This window comes from Crocodylus siamensis, chromosome 2 (genome assembly GCF_052110815.1).
Source record: "Crocodylus siamensis isolate JL-2025a chromosome 2, ASM5211081v1, whole genome shotgun sequence".
NCBI classification, from domain to species: domain Eukaryota; kingdom Metazoa; phylum Chordata; order Crocodylia; family Crocodylidae; genus Crocodylus; species Crocodylus siamensis.
In genome coordinates, this window is record NC_143396.1 from 165,060,745 (window position 1) to 165,087,316 (window position 26,572).

General features: G+C 49.1%; 1 protein-coding gene across 7 annotated transcripts in view; it reads right to left on the reverse strand.

Moving 5' to 3' along the window:
- Positions 1–26,572, reverse strand: part of AGBL2 (AGBL carboxypeptidase 2) — a 56,800-nt gene that overhangs the window by 5,014 nt on the left and 25,214 nt on the right. The window contains exons 8-18 of one of the 7 annotated variants that reach the window (XM_090032046.1): positions 22,292–22,451; positions 20,782–20,908; positions 18,895–18,995; positions 11,335–11,465; positions 10,572–10,638; positions 9,492–9,599; positions 6,764–6,853; positions 5,858–5,953; positions 3,466–3,577; positions 591–785; positions 65–116 (exon numbers count right to left, since the gene is read on the reverse strand). In XM_090032046.1, the coding sequence (XP_089888172.1) occupies positions 65–116; positions 591–785; positions 3,466–3,577; positions 5,858–5,953; positions 6,764–6,853; positions 9,492–9,599; positions 10,572–10,638; positions 11,335–11,465; positions 18,895–18,995; positions 20,782–20,908; positions 22,292–22,451 (1,239 nt within the window). The remainder of the gene's footprint in view (positions 1–64; positions 117–590; positions 786–3,465; positions 3,578–5,857; positions 5,954–6,763; positions 6,854–9,491; positions 9,600–10,571; positions 10,639–11,334; positions 11,466–18,894; positions 18,996–20,781; positions 20,909–22,291; positions 22,452–26,572) is intronic. The other 6 variants (XM_090032047.1, XM_090032049.1, XM_090032048.1 and 3 more) reach the window with 6 other exon arrangements.

Here is a 26,572-nt window from a genome sequence, read left to right on the forward strand (position 1 = left end):
CTTGTACACTTATACCACCCTGGCAGGAACTGCATTGCTGAACAAAGAGGTGCTAGCATGGTACCTGCATGGGCTGGCTCTGACCACAAATGCAGACTGTGCCAACACTAAGCTGCCTGAGGAGGACAAGAAAACAAAGGTCAGAGTAACGGTGAGAAACAGGGTCCAGCAACATCAGCTCCCTATGGAAACAAATACTGCTTGGGAACAGGGCCCAAGGGGTCAGGAGAGAGGCTCCCCCCATGTCTTCTTCATAGTGTGGCTGTGACAGAAGAGACTTCTTTCTCTCCCTCCTCTACCAACCATATACCCACTGGTCTTTATCTGATGAAGCAGAGGTCCCCCCGACCCAGCCTTTTGCACTAAACTACCTACCAGGCACTAGGCTGCAACAGTGGAATACAAGCCTATCCTTGAATCAAGCATGGGGTCTATATATTCCAAGGGCAGGTAATAGGAATTTCCCTGTAACTGCTTCTCTGCTAAGCCCTTCCTCTTTGCTTGAAAGCATGCCAGCCACCCTGGGGATCCCTACAGGAGAAATGTAAGCCCCAGTGCATCGGCTTCCCTCCCACTGCTCCCTTTCTTACCTGTGGGCTGTTCCTCAGGTGGCTGTCCATCCAGTTGTGAATGGAAAGGTGGACGGTACTGTTTCAGAGGCACCAGCAGAGGTTTCTGTGACCTCAACAGGGGGATGACAGGGATGAGGTGAGGCCGATGGGTCTTCCACAGGTGCTTGACTGTGGAGCTGGGCTGATGGCTTATTTCATGGGGACAGGGACGAGCTTCAAGGAAGAGAGTGAAAACAACAGATTCATTTGCATGGGTAACCCAATGCCTGGCAGCTTCAGGTGGCACAGCACTCCAGTGGGCAGCCACTCTCACTCTCGCTTTAGCCTCTGCTTCCCTCAGGACTCAGCTAAGTGCCCCAACTGGAGATCATCAGACCCTGCCAGCCAAGTAGGGCGGATATGAGCAGCTGTGAGGGACCTGGAGGAGCCTAGCAGCCCATGTAGAATTGGCTGGAGATGGAGGCAAACACCTTGTGGCAGTGCGGAGGACCATAGCACATGTTATCAGCTTCACAAATCCCACTGCTTCTGCCCAGTAGTCACCTTCACTGGACCCATTCTGCTCCCCTCAGCCCCCTCTCAGAGCCACAAAGGATGGGTACTTCTCATCCCCACAGGGGCTGAGACTCAAGCAGCAGAGCAGAGAGACAACCCCTTCCTCTACCAACCTGAAATATTCCCTACTCTTCAGCTAGACTGGCCATGCCACATCTGACTGTGAACAATTCAGTCTTAAGGAGCTGCCAGAGAAAGGCATCTCCCTACCAACAGGTTCTAGGAGGAGCACTGGCTGCAATTAGGAATAAGACCTTACATTTGTCCAATCAAGCTAATTCTCTTCTACTGAATTCTTCCCACATCCAGCATCATGACCAGGGATCTGGGTTTTCCACTTACTGTGGAAAAACATGGATTTTCTATTTTAAAGGAGAAAAAAATTGGGAAACTGTAGGTTTCCCCTTGCAGCCTGCAAGAGGCTGCTTGGGGCTGAGGGAAGCAGGAAGCAGGGTATGCCTTGTGCATGTGTGCATGCATGGGGAAGCCAGGCAGGGTGGTGGAGAATGGCTCCTACGACACCCTTCAGGTAAGTCGATGGGAGTTGGAGAGGGAGCACAGGTGATGTGGTGAGGGGACATGTATACCCCGATTTCTGCTCCCATGATGGGATACAGGGCTACAGCTGGGCCAGACCACCTCTGGGCAAGAGCTGCCTCCATGGCGCAGCAGGCAGAACCCAGCATAAGACATGGCCACCAAGGTGAGGTGACTCCTGCCCGCCTAGCAGCAGCAGGGGGCACAACTCCACCTGCCACTGCCACATCTCACTTTGGCAGCCATGGCAGCATACTGCATCGCCTGTACTGTCTCTCCACACAATGCCCCCCTCACAAACTAGGGGCTGGTGGGGCTCAGGCTTGGGAGTGAGGGGCAACAGCATGGGCAGGGGCAGGGCACTGGTATATCAGGGTTGCACAGTACCACAAAGCAGCGGGGGGACAGCCACAGCTAGACCTGCATCCTGGTGAGCGAAGTGGGCACAGGGAGCTCTGATTTTCCATGATAAAAACAAAATCAAAAGCCAAAAATATATAAGTATTTAGAATTTATTTTATTGTAATGATTGAGGCACTGGTAGGCTTCCAAACTGTTTTAAATTGTAAATACAGGCAGTCCTCGGACTTACGACACAATTGGTTCCTGAAAACGGTGTCTTAAGTCGAAACATTGTAACTCAGAACCAATTTTCTCATAAGAAACAATGTTCTAAGTGGGGGATTGGTTCCTGAACCAAGGCCCAATACCCTATTTTCACCAAAAATACCCCAGAATTTTGTACTCAATCAATTATAGATGAGTAATATAGTGGCATTAATGTATTTATATTGTAAATAACAATATATTGATTTGGAAGGCCTTCTTTGAGGTGACTTTGCTGGGCTTTTTGAAGGGCTCTTGGTTGGACTTTTTGAAGGGTTCTTGGCTGGAGTCTTTTCAGGAGTCTTGGCTGCAGGTTTTTGGAGTCTTGTCTGCTTTCTTAAAGAAAGTGTCCAAGGAAGATTGGACAGATGTTCTCCAGGGAGATGGTTGATGCAGCGAACTTGTTCGCTGGCATGGTGTCGCATCGGATCAAGCATTGTAAAGTCAAAACTGATGTCATAAAGTTGAAACAGGGTGTCAATTTATAAACGTTGTAAGTGCAAAAGGTTGTAACTTGAAACGTTGTAAGTTGAGGACTGCCTGTATATCAATAAATCATTGTGTTCATATATATATATATATAGTGGTGACGCTTAAATATATAGTGGTGTTTCACATTAATCGCAGGGAAAATGTGGATTTTAGAGTTTTCAATCAGAGAATTTGGGATATTTAAACAGAGAAAACCAGGATCCCTGATCATGACACGTTTAAGTACTTATGCTGAGGTGAGGTCTCCAGCTCGCCCTCGCCCCGTAGTACTCTCAGAACCACAGGGGGCGTGGAACAAGCCGTAACCACTTACTAATATTTTAAATGAGACTGCAATGAATTTATCTTTGGTGCTGCCACTGCCCTGTAGCTTGAAGAATCTGGGAAACTATGTTTCATCTCCCTCCCGCTTTCTGGGCTCAGTTGCTACAAATTGTCAAACCAGCATTATAATTAAGGAGTAGCTTGTTCAGTTCATTTCGTATTTGGTAGAATAATTCTACTTCTTCCCCAAAACTAACCTACCAATTCTGAGGCTGCAATTCCTGTGGTTTGTGGATTTTAGGTGGAGTAACAAAATTGCCCTTATAGAAACTGTGTAGCAATTTTAGCTATGTGTGGATCCTGCTGTCCCATAATCATACACACACACACTTTCTTAGCTATCCCTTGATACTGCTATCCCCTAATCATACACACTTACTGCAAGAAAATGTGTGCCAAGACAACTTTCCTTTCAAATGGCGAGACTCTTGACTAGCATTTAGTTCTCTCCTCCGCAGATAGGACATTATTATGTCTTCTGGATTTTTGCCCTGTGAAGAAAGCACTGAAATTGTAGAATCATACTGTCAGAGTCATCTAGTCCAAGGCCCTACATAGCAATGGGTGTGCTAAATAATAGGGGCACACCGATAGAGATTTTTTGGGCCAATACCAATGGTCGATTTTTAACGAGCCATATCGGCTGATGCTGATCCAATACATGGCCAGGCAGCTTGGAGAGCAGCGTCTGGCTGGTAAGTCTGTTGTGGGAGAAGGGCAAGGGGAGAGAAGGGGTGTGGCAGGGGCAAATCAAGGCCCCTACGGTAAGAGATGGAGTGGAGCTGGCACTGGGGCAGGGGCAGGCACTGCTCAGCCGGGGTGGGGTGGGACATGGGCCAGAGCTACAAGTGGCTCATCCGGGGGGCCATGGGGGTTGGTTCTTGCTGCTTTGGTGGACCCCGGGAGGCATGAGAGGCGTGTGCCCCTTGGATCTGCATGCAGGGCAAGGGCAGGCTGCTGCTATTGGCTGAGGCCAGGGCTCTGCCTGGCTTTTCCTGGCTGGGGGCTGGGCTGCACTTGGGGCAGTGGCACTGGGAGGGCGGCTGCAGCCATCCCAGAATTTGCCATAGGCCCACCCTCTCCCAGCACCACTGCCTACAAATGGGGCTCTGGCTGGGCTGGGTCATGGGGCAATCTCCACAGTGCAGCAGGGAGTGGGGCAGGGGTGAATGGTTCATCCCTGCCCCAACCCCACTGCCTCCTGCACTGTGGGGGTCTCGATCTGCCACCCCGAAGCCCAGGTAAAGAAAACAGATATAAACTTACCTGCCTGCTCAGCCGGCTGTGATCCTGGCTGTGCAAGGTATGTGTGTGTGTGTGCCCCTCCCAGCCACATAGCAGCTTGTGGCCAGGGACTCTACCTGCTACCTGCGATTGGGGGGGCTGATCCTGGTTAGCCCCTCCCTTCTGCCACCTATGTGTGCCCCCCATGCCTCCTGGGCTGCACGTAGTGGCGGGAGCCACCCCACCCAATTTCCCCCAGACGAGCTGCACCTCTGTCCCATGCCATGCCCCATTCCCTCCCTCACCACGGGAGCTTCAATTTGCCCTACCCCTTCCCCCGCAACAGACTTACTAGCCTGATGCTGCCTCCACACTAGCAGGTTACGGTCCTGGCCACCTGCATGCTATGCTGCAGCTGCGCATATGAATGGGGCATTTATCAGCAACATTACTGGCCACACAGCCCAAAAAAATGCCAATTGCTGATACTGTCAATTTTCCTTATATCGGCACCAATACAATATGGGACTGATGTATCAGTGCACCTCTAGTAAATACCAAATCAGTCTCCTCACAAGGAGGAACACCCAACCCCACTCCAGCAAGCCATCTCCTGAACTTGGTAGCAAAATTCTGGCCTGCACTTTGAAGGGCTCAGCGTTTCCCAGGCTAGCCAAGTTTCCAAAAAACTCAGAACAAATGTACACCCAGCCTACAGAGTTCCTTGAAAGTCAATGGCTCTTGGTTATTTTGTTAGCAAGACTATGAGGCTGTGGCAGCCACTCCCTAGTATTAAATCCCCAGCTGCAGTGGGAATCTAGGAGATAACAGCCCAGCTCCAGACCATTCAGCACTTGCCCCATGATGTCCATGTGACTGCCAGCATATACCTCACTTCAGGAATGTCCAGGAAGTGCCATGGATCCCTCCAAACTATTCATTGCACACAGGATACCTCCTATTTGTAGCCTGGAGTGGACATATAGGACACACTCCTTCCCTTCCCTTCCCAAAACTGGAAATGGAACCACTATAGGGATGGAAGAAGCTGCTGCTAAACAACTGCCCCATTCGCCATGTTCCTGGGCACTGGCTTCTCTGGATAATGAAGCAGGTTTGTTTTTTCTTTCACATTTTTATCACTTTGGTATTGGGAGGTCTCAACCAAGTGAATTCTACAGAGCTGGAAACTGTACAACCCTGGGTTAAGTGATGCCTCCACCCCAGGCTTAAAGATCTGACATAGCTGATGAAAGGAAACAGACTAGGGTGCTGGGATAGCAAATGTGCTGAGTGGCAGTTGATTCTGAGCCAAGCAGAGACAGCTGTTAAGTGAAGGTTAAAAAAAACTCCAGCTGTGGTTCCCCAGCACCAGTTCCATGGCCCTTGTCTCATGTTCACATTCTATTCCAACTGATGGAAGCTGAAAGCCCACCCCATGGCATAGTTTGACCTTGGGAATGAGTTGAGAGGCAAATTCAATAGTGTTTCTAGCGATAAGGGAATGGATGTTGGTGAGTGGGAAAGGAGAGCAGCTCCTATTACACCTGTTTGCCACTGCTATCCTCCATGCATAGAGACAGCGTGCTGACAGGCTGGTGGACCCGATACATGGGACTTGCCACATTTTTCTCTTTTGCCATCTGTAATGATAGTAAGAGGAACATTTCATACAACAAGCAAATCAGTTCTAAACTCTGGAACGATCCTTTCCTGCAGTCCCTCTGCTGAGTGGACCAGATCAAACACCATAAACGTCAAACACCAGGTACCACTCCCGCAACAGAAGAACCTAGGCCTGAGGCTCTAGATTTATCCTAGAGATAGTAAATAGGCTTTATGGCTCAGCCTGTCCAGCCTGCAGCTTCCACTGGCTAGAAAACTGACAAAGAAGGACTCTGACCTCAGGCCTTCCTAAACTATTAGTCTGACAGAAGGCAAAGTAAAGGTCTGCCTTATACATTGAAGCAAGATTTTTTGGGGGAATACCTTCTAGTGAACCAACTTTATAGCTGATCGAATCCAAACTGTATAGTTGAAACTATACGGTAGATCTATTAAAATATATGACCAAAAACCTTGCTTCTCACATATTCCCTGGACCATCATGGCTACAACAACACTTTAAAACTCCACTACTAATATGCCTCTATATAGGGTGACTATACGTCCCAGTTTAGCCAGGGTAGTCCTGGATTTCAGAGGCCAGTCCCACCTGGCTGGTTCAAATTAAAATGAGTGTCCTGGAAATGCAGGGGCACAGGGCACAGTCCATCAGGGAGGTGGAGCAGCGTGGTACACCACACCATAGAGCCCTGCCCCACTCATACCTGCAGCAGAGCCACTGACTTGAATACAGAAAGCTCCTTGAAGCAGGGGATGGTTGTAGGCATGCCTTACTTCCAACATGTGACCAGCTCTCAATACAGATCAGTACTAAGGGCTCCAGGTACCTGCTCAGTTCTCTTTCCTGCACTGCTGCATCTGCCTGCATTCTTGAAAAAAGCAGGTCGCTTTCTTGATTTGGAAGGAGCAACTCTCACCTGGAAGAATTGTAATAGAGTGTCTTTACTTGTTCTGTGCTGCAAAACCCAAGTCTCCCACAGAGAGGATCCAAGAAACTTGAGGAGAAATGGTCAACTGTGGGGTTGCAGCATCAATGCGTGGGGTCACACTGGTGGGGGGCTAAGGGTTGGGCGTGAGGGGCCACGCTGAGAAAATGGGGCCATAAATAGGGTCATACTGAGAAAAAGTTTGGGAAGCAGTTGTCTAGGCACTAGTCGTGGGGCCCTGCAGATCCAGGTAGTAGGACTATAGGTCTGGTCTGATAGCACAAGGTAAGACCAGGGGCCTGCAGCAGAGACAGACTGAGTTAAGGGGCCCTGAGGCCAGAGTTCAAGACTGGAAATAAGTTGAGGTAGCCTGATCAAGGCATGGAGCTGAAAGCCCAGTGATGAGCAGGACCAAGTGAAGCACCCAAAGCTTATGCTGATCTCTGAGGTCAGTCTCCCCATCTGCATAATCATTTCACCATCAAGGTATGGCAGGTGAGGTAATAGGGTGGGTGGTACCCTGTGAGGCCAGAGTGGAAGAAAATAAGATAAATGTGATCACCAGGGGGCACTACAGCCACCAAGAAGTACTACCATACACCTTCCAAAATCAAATGGTACCAAATAGTACCTGCTCCCTTCCACTACATTTTGCCCTGCTTCTGAGCACTTTATCCCACATGAATGTTTCTACACTAATCTTTTAAAGCATTTCAAAGGCATTTTAAAGCAATGTTTCAAATGTTACATCTGTCCACAGCCTCAGCAGTTGCCTCAGGCTATGTTAAATATGTGTGGTATTAGAGTAAGAACATATTCTGAACAGTTCCATGGTAATGTTTGCTACAACCTCTAATATGCACAGCTTGCTGATTATCAGTCTCACCCACACATATCACCAGAGTCTCGAACCAGCTCAGGTGCAGTGCAGGGACTGTGTTGGCTTAGAAATGTTATTTAAAGGTCTGGTTTTTTGGGAATTGGCTTATAGATATAGATATATCCATTATAAGGGGTCAAGATGGACAGCAGGGGTTAAATGGATTTCCAAAGAGCATGGGAGACACACACACAGCTTCTCATAGCCCTGAGAGCAGACGCGCTGTCTAAAACAACAAGGCCAATGGATGGACACAGTCTGATAATGAAGCAGGGCATGCCATGACACAGGATCACAGCCTTGTCTAACACAGGCACGTCGTCTAACACAACAAAGACACACAGCCTGGGAACCAAAGAAGTATGTACCATATTGCCCCATAACACGAGATAAGTGACACCAGCAACAAGGCCTCAGCAGGGGGGCCTAAGTCCCTGTTTTGGGGGAACAGATCAAATTAGGACAAGGCCCGGAAGGCTACATGGACATGTGACCACAGAGAGACAACCAACCACAGATAGCCCAGATGAAGAGTCATCAGAAGTCATCAAGGGGGAAGGAGAATACAAAAGCAGAAACTTGAGATTAACAAAGGGTCCCATCCCTCCCTTTGTCCTGTCCCTCCTGTTCCTCCTTGTCCCGTCCCTCCCTGTCTCTCCCCATTTTACTCCCCGAGAGGGGTCTGCATCCCCATCCCTGTCCCCTAAGAAGGGTCTCCGAGACCACCATGGACTGAGGGCATACCAGTAGCCCATCTCATGCACCCCACTGGAGGGGGGCTGTAGGCCTCAGCATCCCACCTCCAGACTGGTGACACCTAAGAGAGAGAGCCTCAGAGAGGAGCCTGCATCCTGACCAGACATACTTTGACTCTGATGACAGTCCTAGGACTGATAGATATAGAATTGTTTGGTAGTTTGTACTGTTGCTTTTTTGTTCTTACTCTGTATCAATAAACTCGCCTATTATCAGCTGGCAGGTGTGATCAGTCTGAGGGTTGTGCCTGCTTGAAACAAAGGTATAGGTGCCAGGTCCAAATCCAGTGTCAACAGCTGGACCAACAATCAGCTGAAAGGACTGATGGTTGCAGACTACTTTCCTAATTAATATGGACAAACACCACAGGTGCTCTACTCTGCACAGTGAAGGTTAGCTTCTCTAAGCCCAGGCACAGGACCTGCCTTGTTTCAGAGCCCTTATGAAAGTATTAGCAACACAAGGGAGAAACAGAGCCCAAACCTGAGACAGTCAGACCTCACAGCATTAAGATTATGCCTCCCCTGCAGCTCCACAGCCTTGGATCTCACCCTGGGAAAGCTACTTAAGAAGCTGTAGGGAGACTGCAGTCATCAACCTTCCACAATCCCAGACTTTTCAGAGTGGACTTCCTCTGCTGATGTACTACAAACATCCTATCTCAATAGCATCACACAGTGAGGGACAGGAGACTGGATAACAAGGCATTTGTACAGGACACAGGTGTGCTTAGGGAAGAATGCACCCCCACTTTCTCCTGCCATCCCCAGCTGTAGAGCTGGGCTGCATGGGAGGTGTCAACTTACCCTTATGGTCTCTTCACCACTCCCTGTTCCTGAGCATATACCCTTCTCAGTACAGAGTGGCTGGAGTGTTACCCAAATCCAGCCCCATATGTCAGCCAAGCCTTCAGCTGGTAGACACTTGCAGGGAGTTACGCTGCTACCCTGAAAAGAGCATCTCTTGGCCCTGCCCCAGCTGCTGGGTTCTTACCAAGAGGCTTTCCTGACCCACCAGTTTCTGTGGCGTGTATTTCTGGTGCAATTCATTCCTTTCTTTTCTTGTCCGGAGCCATTTCTTCTTCCTCTTCTTCTGGTTAAACTAGTTTGGAGAGTAAAGAAGCATTTCTCACTGCTGTTCCCCACAAGAGACAGGCTATTCCTAGGCCTGACAGAGACAGCAATCCCTGAGATGAGCCCCAAGGCCATAGCACCCATATCTAGCCATTGCCTCCTGACAGTATGCTTCTGCCTACTGCCTTTCAGCTGCAGCTGTCTTCCAGGGAATTGTAGGATGCAGTTAACAGCATCCAGGAAAAGCCTGGCTTCCATCCCACCTGGCTAACTTCTTTACTTCGAATGCCCAGGGCCTGGCCTTCTAGACCATCTGGGCAATGCCCAGCTGTAGTTGATGGCATTGCAGGAATATCTACATCAGCATTCCTAAATAAGGTTAGAAAGGACAAACAAGTCCACCTAAGCCTGCATACTGTCCATGATGGTGGCCAGTGGATATCTGACAGACAGCCACAGCCTCTCTCATAATATTCTTACAGAAACTATGTTTGGGATCCCTTTAGGGATCAATATATACCTCAAAGAAGGGGAAGACAAAAGACCCCTTCAGCTCCTGTCCATCTGTGCTGCTGCTGCTGCTGTTCTTCTATGTCCTCATGCAGAGAGCTATCTCAAGGTAAAGTTAATGATGATGAGCATCTAAGTCCAGCCATCAGAGCACCCCTGGGAATTTGCCTGCTGCAAATGTCTGTGTTAGCACTGAAGCTCTACCCCTTATCCCCTTCTTGGCATAGCTTCAGCCAAGCTGTCTCAGAGGGCTGGTTGCTCCTGGACCAGCACCATTTGCCTCTAATGAGGTGAAAGGCATAGAGATGGGTAAAAAGGAGGGTAATGCTAGGAATGGGGCAGAACATGGATGGGGTGAGCCCTGGGCTGGGGGTTGGATAGGGCAATCAAGGTCTCCTAGCATTGCCCTGCCCCTGTAAGCGCTCTTTGCTATGAGGTCACTGGCTGCTGCCCCTCGGTGGGTCCTTCCCATGACTGCAATGGCTCTCACCTTCTCTGCCAAGTTGAGTAAGTGAGCAGGGAGGCCATCTGACTGGGAGCTGTTGGACCCACTGGTGCTGTGCCAAAAAGGGGAGGAGAAGAGAGACCATGAGTTATTTACAAAAATTTCTAGCCCTGACAGACCCCTTCAATTCCACCAATCTCAGGGCAGAGAATCCCCAGGAGCTCCCCCAGCTCCTGGCTGTGTTGAGGGACATAGTGTAGATTTCCAGGACTGGAAAAATCTGCCCATCCAAAGTTATGGTTATGTCTAGCTGGTCTTGTCACCCACTGGCTCTCAGAGCATGCCTGCACTTGCCTCGGAGATTAGACAGTACTCCATTCTCGAAAGGTGTCCTCACTATGGGGTTGCCCAGAGTGCACAATGGAGTTAGTTCTCCACCTGTCCTTTGCTACCAACTTCAAGTCTCTCCTGGGCTGGGTATCCCAGCCCTCTTCACTCATGCATGTGAGCGAATTTGTTCCTAGTAATTCCAACTAAAGAATGGGAAGCCACAAGGGGCCTTCTGGCCTCCCCTTCCCTGTTGGTACTCACTAGTCATGGAAGGGAACGGATTAAACTTTCCATGGGCTGGGAGAGGTGCAGAAAGCACAGCTTGGCTCTCATGGGGCATCTCACAAGCCACAGAGCACAGCCGGTTTCTGCTGGGGGCAAGCCTTCACTCAGCCATCTCCAGCCACAGGCATAGACGGGGATTCCCAGAACTGCAGCACTGTGCAGGAGGGTTGCAGGGTGGATGGGACCATGGTACCTGGACTCAATGTCTGACAGGGAGTTGTCACTCCAGGTGCCATCTGAGTCCTCCTTATGCCCACGCTCCTTGAGCTTCCGACAGATTTGCTGCTGCAGCAGCTCCTGCAGCTCAGCCATACATTGCAGAAACTGAGGGAAGAGAGGAGAGAGCTGGGCCAGCAAGGAGAGCACTATGGGGGGCCTCGACGTAGCCTCTGTGCACTCAGATTCTGTGCACACAAAGCCTTGGTGAAAGGAGTATTTACATCTCTTGATGTACAGAGCTGGAGACAATGGAAACTACTGCCCAAGGCAACTGGCCACAGGCTGAAATGTAAGCTGAGTCATGCTATGCTGTGTTAGGGGCTTCCCTGAGTTATAAGCAGACAGAGGTGCTTGCTTGGCAGGCTGCATGGTGAAAGGGCAGAGAAAGTCAGTAGGCAGCAAGAGTAGCATCTGTGAATTTGGCTGTGGGAGGAAACACAGGAAGCGCTTCATGGCACCAGGCACATGGGAGCAGAGTTAGGCATAATAGGCAAAGAAAGTGCCTGCCATTCATGACTGCTACTGCAGGCAAGGAAATGGGGCTTCAAAGCTTTTCTATCAAAATGAACAAGACTACACCAAAGAAATACCTTACTTCAGATCATCCATTTCTCCTAACTCACAAAGCCTGCTGTGGGTACTGGTATGGGCAATGCCACTCTGCTCTGTAACATGACAAGTGGGACTCAGAGGGTGTGTGTACACATGCTCCTGACTACGCAGTACCAGTAGGTATTGTGCAGTCCTGGTGGCACACGGGTCATTTTCAACCCTACTGCACAGTAGCAACAAGCTAATGTGCAGTAGTGGCGGCATCACAGTTAGTGTCCACAGATGCTATGTCACCATAGTGAAGAGCTACATCGCTGTAGCTCATTGCTACAGCAACATAGTGTCTCATGTAGGTGCACCCAGAGACTCTGATTAGCAGGGCTTCAGAAGTGCCAGGGTTGGGATGGCTGGTATGACCGGCCACAAAATAGCAGGAATCATTTGCCAATAGCTGGCCAGAGGCCAAGGCACTTCTATCCCGTGCCAACATGTCTGCAACTTGTAGCAGCCCCAAAGGGCACCAAACCACATCATGATAACAAACAAGGATGTGAAGCTGCTACTTCCTGCTCCTTAGCATATATCCTTCTCCATACAGAATGCCCCTAGTCAAAATGAAACTAAGCTTCAGTATAAGCCTTGTGCCCACTGAGTGCAGAGCACTGGCATAAGTCCTAGTCTCCCCCTGCACTACTGCCAGTATGGTTCCTCTGTCTAATATCCCCAGTAGTATGCCTTGATTCTGGCAGTGCACCCGCATACCCCCAGTCTGTTCATATGCTGCCCCATACCTGTTGCCCACCAGAATCTGGAATAACTACAGCTGTGGTTGTGCCTCATCACAGTCACAACTCATCCAGAGCTGGTCTAGCAGGGCACATCTATATGTGCAATTACAGTGCCTGAATAAACTGCAGAGCTTACTGCTCTAGACTTACTTGCTCCTATGTAAGCCATTTGAATGTGCACCCATGAGCAATTAACTCCAGAGCAACAAGCTCCGCAATTTATTCAGGTGCAGCAAATGGAGCCTGGGCAGAACAGCCCTGGCTGGCAAGGGGCCCTGGGAGGTTCAGTCTGCCAACCTGGGGCTGCTGCCCCCAGCTCAGTGTGCTGCAGATGGGCTGGCTGGGGCATGAGGGAGCTTCAGTGTGGGGCTATGGAGTTTTTTACTCTGCAGCAGGATAGTACTTGTATATTTACAAGTATTATTCTGCTGTGAAGTAAATTAGTTTACTCTAGCCTAATAGGGGCACAAGTGCAGACACCAATTCTCAGCTCAGGGCTTTAAACTAGGCACGTTGGGGGAGGGGGGAGGAAGAGGACCAAGGGAGCCACAGAACACCAAACCAAGAGACACCCACAAGAACAGCCCAGCCAAGTCAGGTGATGAGCACAAGAAATACCCAGATAAGAGACAGGGGCCCGGACAGTCTGGGGATTGTGGGGGAGGCACAAACACCCTCAGGAGGCCTTAACTGCCTCTACACTAATGCTCGCAGTATGGGGAACAAGCAGGAGGAACTTGCCCTCCTGCTAGCTAATACAAACCCAAACATAGCGGGGCTCACTGAAACTTGGTGGGATCCAGCACACAACTGGGTGGTAAACAACAAGGGCTATAGGTTGTATAGGCAGGATAGAACAGGGAGAAAAGGTGATGGTATGGCGCTCTACATCAAAGAGCAAGACACATCCTCTGCAGACAGTACTGCATCTGAGGTAGGGCAGACTGAAGTGCTCTGGGTCTGAATACAAGGGGGCAGGGGGAAAGGGACTTAACCGTGGGGGTCTACTACAGGCCACCTAACCAGGGGGACGAGCTGGACCAGGAATTCTCAGGTCAGCTCGCAGAGGCAGTTAAGTCAAGGGACACGGTCAACATAGGTGACCTAAACTACCCGGACATCTGGGAAGAGCAGTCAGCCAGATCTGACCACTCAGGTAGGTTCCTTGCTGAGACACAAGACCTCCACCTAACCCAGGAGGTGCACAGTCCCACCAGGGGATATGCCTTGTTGGACCTGGTCATGGCCACAGGCAACAACCTGGTGAGAGGTCTGCAGGTCTTGACCACCTGGGTGACAGTGATCATGGCCTACTGGAATTCACCATCCAGCGCAAGGCAGCAGCCCTGGACTTCAGAAGGGTGGATTTCAGTGAAGTAAGGAGACATGTCGGGGAGGCACTGAGGTCCCGGAGGGAAGGGGAGTTGGGAGTCCAAGAAAAGTGGTCATTCCTTAAGGAGACGATCCTCCAAGCCCAAAGTGTGACAATCCCCATGTGGATCAAAGGGGGAAAGAGTGCTCAAAAGCCCCCATGGCTCCCCAAAAGCATCCACAAACATCTCAAAGTCAAAAAGGAGGCGTACACCCAATGGAAGGGAGGGGCCATCACCATGGAGGATTATACCTCCTTGGCTCGAGGTTGTAGGGGGGCTATTAAGAGGGCTAAGTCAGAGATGAAACTGGGACTAGCGACCCAGATCAAACATAACAAGAAGTTCTTTTTTAAGTACATAGGAGGTAAAAAGAAGGTGCCAAATAATGTGGTGCCTCTGCAGAACATGCTTGGAAACCTGGTGGTAGCAGCAGGTGACAAAGCTAATCTCTTTAACAGATTCTTTGCTTCCATTTTTCTGAACAGGGACAGGGACATCCCCCCAGTGGGTTTCCGGACGGACCCAGGGGAGGCGAAGCCAGGCCCAGGGTCAATGAGGACCTAGTCAGGGAACTTCTGGAGGGACTAGATGTGTTCAAATCAGCAGGTCCTGGAGATCTCTACCCCAGAGTGCGTAAGGAACCGGCAGTGGTTAGTACAGGACCCCTGGCACAGCTTTATGAGCACTTGTGGTCCTCTGGTGAGGTGCCTGACGACTAGAAAAGGGCCAATGTGGTCCCCATTTTCAAAAAAGGGAGGAAAGAGGACCCAGGAAACTACAGGTCCATTAGTCTTACCTCAGTCCTGGGGAAGCTGTTTGAGAAAATTATCCAGGAGCACATCTGTGAGGGACCAGCAGGGGAGTTTATGCTTAGGGGTAATCAACATGGGTTCATTAGAGGCAGGTCCTCTTAGACCAACCTGGTGGCCTTCTATGACCAGGTCACAAAAGCCTTGGACACAGGTGTCGCAGTGGATGTAGTCTTTCTGGACTTTAGGAAGGCCTTCGACACGGTCTTTCACCCCATCCTCATTAAAAAATTAGGCGTCTATGGTGTTGACGTCTACACAGTCAGATGGGTCACAAATTGGCTGAAGGGCCGCACCCAGAGAGTGGTGGTGGATGGGTCATTTTCGACCTGGAGAGATGTGGGCAGTGGGGTCCTCCAGGGCTCAGTCCTCAGGCCTGCACTGTTCAATATCTTTATCGGCAATTTGGACATGGGGGTGAAAAGCACCTTGTTCAAGTTCACAGATGACACTAAGATGTGTGGAGAAGTGAGCACGCTAGAAGAGAGGGACAGGCTACAACTAAATCTCAACGGGTTACAGGGATGGGCAGATGAGAATAGGATGGGTTTCAATACTGACAAGTGCAAGGTGTTGTACCTGGGGAGGAAGAACCAGCAGCATACCTACAGGCTAGGGAACTCCCTTCTCGTCAGTGCAGAGGCAGAGAAGCATCTTGGAGTCATTACTGACTCCAAGATGAACATGGGCCGACAATGTGGGGACAAGGTCAGGAAGGTTAATCGCACCTTGTCATGCATCCACAGATTCATCATGAGCAGACCCAAGGAGGTGATCCTCCCGCTCTATGCAACATTGGTCAGGCGGCAGTTGGAGTACTGCATCCAGTTCTGGGCGCCGCACTTCAGGAGGGATGCGGACAGCATTGAGAGGGTCCAGAGGAGGGCCACTCACATGATTAGGGGACAGCAGGGCAGGCCCTATGAGGAGAGGCTACAGGACCTGAACCTGTTCAGCCTCCACAAGAGAAGGCTGAGAGGGGATCTGGTGGCCACCTATAAACTTGCTGAGGGGGACCAGCAGGCAATGGGAGAGTCCCTGTTCCCTTGAGCACTACTGGAAGTAACAAGGAACAATGGCCATAAGGTGACTGAGAGTAGATTCAGGCTAGACCTCAGGAAGCACTATTTCAAAATCAGGACAGGTAGGAGCTGGAACCAACTTCCAAGGGAAGTGGTGCTGGCCCCTACCCTGGGGGTCTTCAAAAGGAGGCTAGACAGCCACCTAGCCAGGGTCACGAATGGCCAGGCCACAGCGAAATGGCAGAATGCTAAGCTGTAACACGGGCCTCTGGACAGGTGACCCCTGTCACGCTCACGAGGCAGGGAAGTCAACCACATTGACAAGAGACATGCTGGGATGGGACGGGCTCCACCTTTCCCCTAAAGGTAAGCATGTGTTCTCTTCTAGGTTGGCGGACCTCCTCTGGCGGGCTTTAAACTAGGCTCATCGGGGGAAGGGGAAGATGAGGGCGGAGGAAATATCAGACTGCCAGACCAAACAGCACCCACAAGTACAGCCCAGCCCAGCCCGACGAGCGAAGCAATCAAACAGGTAAGAGAGAGGGGCCAGGGTAACGTTGGGACTAGGGGGTCAGTACACACACCCACAGGAGGCCTCAAATGCCTCTACACAAACGCTCGTAGTATGGGCAACAAGCAGGAGGAACTGACCCTCCTGCTGGCTGACACCAGCCCGGACATAGTGGGGATTACAGAAACGTGGTGGGAAGAAATGCATGATTGGGCAGTGAATGTCAAGGGCTATAGGCTGTACAGGAGGGACAGGATAGGAAAGAGGGGTGGGGGCGTGGCGCTCTATATTAAGGAGGAATACACATCCTCGTTAATTAGCAAGGAGCCAGGGAAGGGGCACTCTGAAGTACTTTGGGTTAGAGTACATGGCAGTTGAGGGGAAAGGGACTTAATGGTGGGAGTCTACTACAGACCTCCCAACTAGGGAGAACAGATTGACCAGGAATTCTTGGGTCAGCTCACAGAGGTAGTGAAGGCTAAGGATGTGGTTGTCATGGGGGACCTGAATTTCCCAGACATCTGCTGGGAAGAGCAGTCAGCCAGGTCTGAACGCTCACGTAGGTTCTTGGCCAGAGTGCAGGACCTCCATCTAACCCAGGAGGTGCACAGCCCCACCAGGGGGGACGCCTTGTTGGACCTGGTGCTGGCCACGGGTGATGACCTGGTGAGGGGGCTGCAGGTGCTCGACCACCTGGGCGACAGCGATCATCGCCTGCTGGAATTCACCATCCAGCGCAAGGTGGCAAAGGCATGCAGTAAGGCAGCGGCCCTAGATTTTAGGAGGGCAGACTTCAACGAGCTAAGGAGGATAGTTGGAGAAGCGCTGAGGTCCTGGGGGGAAGGGGAGCCAGATGTCCAAGGACAGTGGTCGCTCCTTAAGGAGACGATCCTCCAAGCCCAAAGGAAGGTAATCCCAATGAGGATCAAAGGGAGCAGGAGAGCACACAAGCCTCCGTGGCTCACCAAAAGAATCCGGGAATGTCTCCTTGCTAAAAAGGAGGCTTACACCCAGTGGAAAGAAGGGGTCATCACCAGGGAGGGCTATTCTGTAGTTGCTCGGGGATGTAGGGGGGCAGTTAGGAAGGCCAAGGCAGAGATGGAACTGGGACTAGCTTCCCAGATTAAGAACAATAAGAAGTCTTTTTTTAAATATGTAGGGGGTAAAAAGAAGGTCCCGGGTAATGTGGGGCCCTTGCAGGACGACATGGGTAACTTGGTCGTCACACCAGACAGCAAAGCTAACATGTTTAATGATTTCTTTGCCTCTGTCTTCCTAAGTAGGGACCAGAACAGCCACCTCCCTGCTGGGCCCCCTCGGGCCCTGGGGGAGGCACACCTGGGCCACGGGAAGTTCGAACTGTAACTTCAAGCATCAAAGGGCCCATGGACTGATCACCCACAGGGTCGCCCCCCAACCCTGAGCGCTGCCTCTAGTCATTCTTGAGGCCTCCGTGAAGAGACTAATGTTCCCAGCCATGAAGCCGGTCCTTTTGTTTGCAGTAGTGGTAAGCGTGCATGTAAGACTGTAGCCATTTATGTTTGTATTTGTCTGTCTTTCCTGTAAAAGACATGAGCCTTTGACCAAGTCTGGGTCTAGGGTCTTGGCTAGCCGCACCAAGGTCATCTGCGATCTTGAAAGCAAGGGGCCTTGACCTGAACCCCGTGACTCAACGGACGTAATTTCCCGTTTAGCTGTTTGTAATTATTTTGATTATGTTTTAATTGTTAAATGACCTTTTAAGAAATATGAGCCATTGACCAGGTCTGAGACTAGGGCCCTGGCCAGCCGGACCAAAACTACTCATGGTTTTGAAAGCAAGGAGCCTTGACCTGAACCTTGTGACCCAACGGACATTGTTCCCCAGCTTTGACTGTTTGATTATTGTGTGTTGTCATAGATTAGTATTATATAGGAAATCATTTGCTTGAGTTGTCAATATTTTATAGGTTAAGCCAAATAAATATTGCATATTAATCATAAACTGCGTCCTCATTGGTGTCCAGCCCACTGACCCAGCCACAACCGGGCATTTTCAACCTAGTGCAACAATGTATAAACACCCTTACTGCACAGCTAATTAGTCAACTGTGCAGGAAATATCTTGCGTAGGTGCGCCTCTCTTTGCATGTTACTAGAGCTGAACCTCTGAATACACGGCAGGGGGATGGCCTAAGGAAGAGCCTGGGGAATGATAAGCTTGGCAGGATCCCTGCCCAAAGGTGCCAAAGAGGGAAAGCTGGGGATTGAGATGTCATAGAACAGCAGCACTGCCCAGAGCCCACCAAGGGGATATGGTACCACCTAATATAGATTCCTTGGAAATTCAATTAAATTTCTTTGCAAGCAAAATCTGTGCAAAACAGAGAATTCACAAAAGCCAGAGGAGGCAGAGATGGGTGATCCCTCACCATCCTCCCTGGTCCTGCCTTGGTCCCACCCAGTCTCATCTCTAGTGCCACAGGAGCTGGGCTCTCACCTTAGAGCGGTCAGGATCACAGAAATCCAAGAGAGTGTCGCAGATATGATAGCCCAGAGACTTGAGGTCCTCTGAGGTAAAGTGTGAGTCACTCTTCTTGCCTGGTAGGGGTGCAAACATAGTCTAAAATCCTTCGATGCCACGATTCTCAAGGTCATCTGGCAGGGGGTACACAAGTGACTGCCTAGCAGGGCTCCCTGTGCTCCCCAGCACTGTGGATCTTAGGCATGCAGCCTAAGATCTGTGCCATTGCTGCAGACCTTCTCCTCTGGCTGCCCTGGTTACTGAGCTCCTCACAGTTCTTTCTTTCCTCCACACCTCAGCCTACCAGCCCCACTCGCCCAAGAGGATCCTGTGGCCACATGCACTTTCTCTACCATACAACCATGCTTTGCTCTGCCATCTGTCATGCATCTTGCCTCCTCCACCTTTGGCTCCCAGCCCAAGCCCCTCCCATGGCTAACCTCACCTCTCAGTTCCTTCCCTAGCCCAGCACAGACAAGAGCTTACCAACGATTCCAGAGACAAGTACGTGCTGTCATGCTCAGATGTGGCTTTGCTGCTCCTCCTGCCCCATTTCCCTGGGGGCTGGCATAGAGAAGCAGCCTGCTCTCCATCTCTAACCCTCATTCTGTCCCACCTGGTGAACTCTCCCCTCAATTCCAACCCTTCCTGCTCTCTGCTAGCTGCTTTCCTGCCAATATGCATGCAGGTGGCTCTAGCTGCCTCAGAGAGCTACCCCTAGAACCCAAGTGCCTTTTGGCCACTGCCCTTTCATGTCAGAGCATATTGGATAAATTGCCTTCATTGCTCTTTCCCTGGAGCTCTCTCAACTTATCTTGTCTTGGCACATTAAAGCCATTACACACTGGTGACCCATCCTCTTCCTCACTGGGAACAATTACACAAGACATTTACTGTGCAGTTGCCTAATTAACTGCACAGTAAATGTCTCAGCATCTACACATGCACTCCTATTAGGACACGTAAAACTAATAAACTCTGCAGAAGGGTAATGTTTTCGTCTGCAGCAGCACATGTGTAGACACTGACCAGCTCACTGGGGCACAAGGATGCTTCAGTGCCAGGGCTGCTTGCTGGCCAGCCCCACACTGAAGCACCCTTGTGCCCCAGCCAGCCCCTCCACAGCACAATGAGCTCAGCTGGAGCAGTCCCAAGCTGGCAGGCTGACCCCCTGAGGGTCCCCTGCCAGCCAGGGCTGCTGCAACCCAGCTCAATGTGCTGCACTCTGGGCACAGGTCTAGATGCGTACCTAGGAGCTTCCCAGGAGCAATAAACTGTGCCAGCAATAAGCTCCAGTTTATTGCTGCCCCCTAATGGCACATGTGTACACGCCCAGTATGGCACCCTCCCTTGGTTTTTGAGGGACTGTCCTCTCCAAGCTCTCTTGCTACCTCCCTCTGTGGCTATTTTCATGGTTTCTATTCCCCCTTAGTTCATCAGGGTCCCACAGAAGTTTTTCCTCGCCCTCTCCTTTTCTCTCCTTTTGTTTGAACTCCAACCCTCATCTCTATGCTGGGGACTTAAACTACTGCAGCATTTCCCTGAAACCAGCCGCAGTAAATTCAATGTGGGCAAGCCCAAACTCCACTTCCTCCCTGTACCTAGTGCTGTGGCTCCCAGTACCAGTTTCCCTCCACATTCAGGCTGGCCACACAGGAAACACTACCCCAAAGGTTCTGCACCACCAGACAACTGAGGGTGCCACCTCAGCTGAGCTCTCCCTTAGCCTCAACCTGGGGAATGTGGGTAAAGAAAGTAGATCTACTGGAGGATAGTAAGCAGCCTCATTCCAGATGGACTCTAGCCTTCCATCTTCCCAGCTTCCCCTTGCAATGGGACATTTCTGTCCTGCAGAGCCCTTACCCAGTGTCGAGCCACCAAAAGTGGACTCCATGGTGTAGCTGTTTGGGATTCCCATCCTCCACATCACAATCCGACCTGTCCCTTCTTTACTTTTCTGGACTTTAAACTTGCAGCTGTGAAAAGAAAACTGAACACCAACCCAAATGGTATAGCACAATAATGGGACAGTGTGCAATTCCTTCAGATGCTTGGACCTGGCTCCAGGAGAGGAAAACTTCTAACAAACAGGCGTCGTCCCTCTTTTCCTGAGAGAAGCCGTTTTGAAGTCTAAAGGACCCCCTGTCATATTAATCCTAATTTTACTTTCATTCTATATCACCCTTTGCCTTCTAATCACAGTTGCCTGACCTTAGAGAGCTGGGAGAGAAAATCACTTGGACTTGCCAAAACTGCCTTGCCAAAACTTACCAATTAACAAAACTTTTTCCCTTTCTTCATTGTTGGGAACTGCTGAGCTATTTTTGATTAAACTGTGCAAAAAAAAATTAAGCCAAGGCAGAGCCCTAGCATGGAAAACTTCAGCCCAAAATGACTTAAATTTGGAGAAATTAGAAGCAATTGAAAAATAGGGGCTTATATAAATGAACAGTGTTAGAGAAGCTCAATTTTACCCAAAATACATACATACATACTCAAAAGACTTAATTAAACAAATAAAGGTAGAAACCTAGCCCACAAATTCATTAGGCAACATTGACTGTGGTGGGTCTGGAAGTCACCCTCCTCAAAAAGAACATTACTGGTGTCTCAATAGTAAAACATCCAAAAAAAATTTTCTAAGAAGCTTTAAATCTGCCCCATGGTCCCTGAACCTGGGCTTTTCCTGCAGATGCTCATGTTACATCATGACAGTAGCTTAGTCAACTTCCCAAAACATAAAACAAAGACAACTCTTCAGGAATGGCAAACAGAAGCAGGCTTGGAAGCAGGGGCATCCCCCCTACTGGCTGCTGTGCCTGAGAAGGTGGAGTACCCCCTTGAGGGGCGCATGTGCATTTCCCTGGGGACAAATCGCAGCGGCACATATTTGTACCGCTACTATTTGTCCCCAGGCATGCATGCTCCAGCACGCAGCAAATTGTCCCAGGTGGAATAGGTGAGGTTGGGGCCAGAACCTGGGATGGCCCCAGCAGCCTTACATGGGGTCCTGGGACCTCCTGGGGCTGCAGCAGCAGCGATCTAGGTGTGCAGAGCCTGGCCATCAGCCGTAGTGTGGCTCTGGCCAGCCAGCCTCTGGTTTCAGGCATTGCATGCTGTTGCCACATGCACAACACCACTTTTTTTTGGTGTGTTTTTTTAGATACTGGGATTTCTTTTTGCCCCTGAGTTCAAATATGCAATGCAACAAACAAATGAATGTGTCATGTGCATTTTACAGCACATCAAAAGGCTTTGAGGTGCCACAAACCACACGTTCCTGCTCATGGGGATATGGGCTCAGGGGCTCCCAGGTAAGCAAAAATGTCTCCTACTCCTGCGGGAGAGATGTTTCTGGTAGGCTCACACACACCTTATCAGGAGCATTTTTGCTCAGCATCAGAGGGAAGATGCGCTCATGGAGCCGCTGCGCTGTAGGTCCTTTGTTGTTACAGCCATACATGAAGACATTGTTCTTCCGGCTGTGCCCATGGAAGTCACAATACAGCAGAATCTCTCGCTTCGCCAGGACTCTGCAAAAAATGGCATAAGAAAACCCATCCAGAGCCAATTACATCTGTGTGCAGATCATGCATGGAATATATGCTGTATTGCAGACTCCTGCTCTGGTCCGGGTAAAATTAACATGGTATTCCAAACACATAACTACCTGTAACCATTCTTTTTTGGGATGAAATTTCTTATACCAAAAGACCAAAGGGAAAGTATGAGCATAATACATTCAGACAGTTTTAAGGTACCGAAACATGTGGAGGGAAAACTTCTGCTTTCAAATGCCATGGTTTGTGTTCTGAAAAGGCAAACACACATGCTTATTTTGATACCTTCTCGGCCTGCTTAAAGGACCTAAATCACTGCTGAGTCTGGGTGTAAAAGAACAAAGTTCTTGCTAGTTAACAGTGACATACAGGCTTGCCTAGGACTCCACTTGTCTTGCCAAATTCAAAAAGCAGATAGTGCAAACCTTTGCAGAGTCACACAGAACATCATAGGAGTGGCTCCAATATGTGGGGAAATAGGCACTGCCATGGCAGATCACACCAGGGCTCCGTTTAGTCCAATATCCTATGGTAACCAATAACAAAATAACTTTCTCCTAATAGGAGGGAAGATTTGGAGGCTGGCAGTGACCTCATTATCCACACAGAATAGTCAAACCCATAGAATAAGCATCACTGTGGGAGAGGCCATGTTGCCAAGTGGGTAAGCACTGAACTTGGGAAGGTAGTGGAGAGATGTCAGTCCAGGATCTCTATTGCTCTCACCTAGCCTATCTGTAAAAAAGACATGAGAACTGCTTCCCTGGAATTGCCTGGAGGTGACTGACACCCCCAGACTCCATGCATACTGTACTTCCAGTTCCTTTGTAGTGGCTGGCTCATGAAGAAGATGACCAGACTGTAGCTTTAGTTCCAGCAGTGGAGTCTGTGCTACTGCAAAGGAGGATTTGGCTTCACACCATTCTCTGAGATAGGAGCTTTGGTAGTCCCTCCCATATTTCTGTCTAAGCTGGTACTACAGGTCTGATAACAAGGCAGAGCTCACTCACCTGCACTGATCTTCTTCCCATCTCCCAACTCGAGGTCCAGTGACTGTTCAGTGCTTCCAGTGATGGTCCTTGTTCTCAGTCTCAAGCACTAGATCTCAGCTAGGGAGCCTGGCAATACCAGTTTCCTGGGCCACCATACCTAGCCTCCCTGTATTACTGTGTTTCTAAATATAGTTTATCTATATGGGGCTCTATTTAAGGAGCTCCTTTATCAGATAACTTCAAATTGTCCTCTCAAGTCCTGACTTTGCCTCCCAATTTTCAGGCTGATTTTGAAGAGGATAAAAAAAGAGAACAGCATTGAACAGAAGCCTAGCTGCAACCTGCATTATGAAGAAGCTCTTATGCTAGGTGAAGCAACAGTGACCCCTACAGTTAGTTATATTGTACTTTGTTGTTCAAACTGTCAAATTTTAAATATTCAGGTTGTAATAGAGTTGGAGTGTTGTAGCCATGATTGTCAAGGATTTCAGAAGTAAGAAGTACGTAAGTGCTTTTTTGCGTGATATCTTTTGTTGGAGCAAGTGTATGAAAGAGCTGAGGAAAGGCATTTTGTGTCTGAAAATATCTAACATCTCTCAACCACAAAGTTGCTTGATAACAAGATATTACCAAAAACCCTTGCTTCTTGCAGTCATTCAGGTTGATTTTTTCAAGCTTGTTCTCTGATTCTGGTGGTTTATTTTTTGGAACACTGAACAAAAAACAGTTTAACCACTTCTGAGACTGAGGTTGGTGAACAACAGATAAGTTTGTCACTGAATTGGCTAACTTTTTAAAAAACAACTCTAATGGATCAAAGCAGTCACTAGAAAATGTTTTCCTCTCTTCTTAACATTAAAATCCGCTAAGTTTTAGCTGAACAGTGAGGCACAGCAAGTCCCCATTTGCTGATAAATAAAATGGCTTGTTTGCTTCCTGCTCTTTGGGCATTTATATATGTGCTCTGGAGGGATGGGGTGTGCTTTAATTAGAGTGGTTCCAAGAGCTGTGCTAATTAAAGTGCCCGTCACATGTATCAGTGTCCCCGCGCTGACAAATGGCAGTGAGAGTGCTTTAACTAAAACTCATCAAACAAACTTTAAAGTGCCCCCGCTGCCATTTTCAACACGGATGCTGATACATGTGATGCTGGAGTCTGCTGGAACACGGTAATTACCAAACTTTGCAGACTTGATTAATCGAATCTGCTCCAATGTACTGTAATTAGTGCACCGGAACAGCCTTCCTGCATGTGTATAGGCACCCCTTGTTTCCCATGTCTACATGTGCACTTTAATGAGCATCAGCCTATCTTAATGTTCATTAAAGCGTCACTAAAATATGCTATTTATTTAATGCACATTAAAATAAGCTAATGCATATTAAGATCACTTAAAAACTCTGAGTGCCTGTACGTGAGTGTGGAGGCTGCTCTGACGCACTGCAATTACACTGCATCAGAACAGACTTGATTAACCATGCCTGCTGGAGCATGGTAATTGCCATGCTCTAGCAGCCTCCCACACCTCGTGCATCAGCGTCCCTGAACTTCAGAATGGTAGTGGGGGTACTTGAACTAAAGCCCATTGAACAAGCTTTAGTTCAAGCACCCCCACCACCATTTTGAACAGCAGGGACTCTGATACAAAAGAAGCTGTGACACTTTAATTAAAGAGCCTCTCGGAGCCACTCTAATTAAAACACTGCCCCCCTCACCCACAGATCACGTATAAAAGTGCCCCAGGCTCTTTAGTTAATGCATATTAAGACAGGCTAATGCACATTTTGTTAGTACTTCACAATGGAGGTACTAGATTTAATATGCATTAACTAAGGCATGTTAATACACATGTAGATGTGTCCACTAATGTTCCCAAACAATGATCAGTCTTGTGTGTTGTTCAGAATTAGCTACCCTTTCTGTTGCTTTTCTCCTCCAGTCCAAACACTATTTGACCTAGGGAACAGTACCATGAATTCTAAACTTGCATTTTCTGATAGAGTTTGTGCACTTAACAGCCTTTAAAATGACAGAGTAGGATGTAAGAGTAGCACATTCTATGGTTAAGGATAGTAAAGACAGTAACAATATAAAACTCTTATCTGAAAGGGAAAATACCACAGAATCTCTGTGGGTAGAAACGCCATACTTGAATAAAAGGGTCATAGTATTAGGACTGTAATACCTACCACCTGATCAGGAAGATAAAGGTAATTATGAAATACTAAGGGAGATTAGAGAAGCTGCAAAAGTGGGACAGGCAATAATAATGGGAGACTTCAGCTATTCTTACACAGTCTAAATAAATTCCTCATGGGGCAAAATGCAGAGGTAAGACTTCTGGATTCAAAAAATGACTGCTTTCTAAATCAGCTTGTCTTAAAACCCACTTATAGACCTTATCCTGAGTAACACAAAGAAGGTATTTGTAGGTGAACCACTGTAACAGTATTCACAATATAAGCACATGTAACACCTTAGCAGGCAGAGGTAAGCCAAACAAATCTATCACACCACTATACAATTTCAACTACCTGAAGGGGGGATTCGAAAGAGGACGAGCTAGGCTATTCTTAGTGGTGGCAGATGACAGAACAAGGATTTCATAGATTTCATAGACATTAGGGCTGGAAGGGACCTCGAGAGATCGAGTCCAGCCCCCTGCCCAAAGGGCAGGAAGTCAGCTGGGGTCATAGGATCCCAGCAAGATAAGCATCCAATTTACTCTTGAAGGTGTTCAATGTAGGTGCTTGAACCACCTCCGCTGGCAGACTGTTCCAGACCTTGGGGGCTCGGACAGTAAAGAAATTCTTCCTTATGTCCAGCCTGAAACAGTCTTGCAGGAGTTTGTGACCGTTCGACCTCGTCATCCCTTGGGGCGCTCTGGTGAACAGACGTTCCCCCAGATCCTGGTGGTCACCCCTGATAAACTTATAGGTGGCCATCAGATCACCCCTGAGCCCACGCTTTTCCAGGCTAAAGAGTCCCATGGCTCTCAGCCTGTCATCGTAAGATCTGTTTTCCTGACCTCTGATCATGCGCGTGGCTCTCCTCTGGACTCTCTCAAGCTTCTCCACATCCTTTTTGAATTGTGGAGCCCA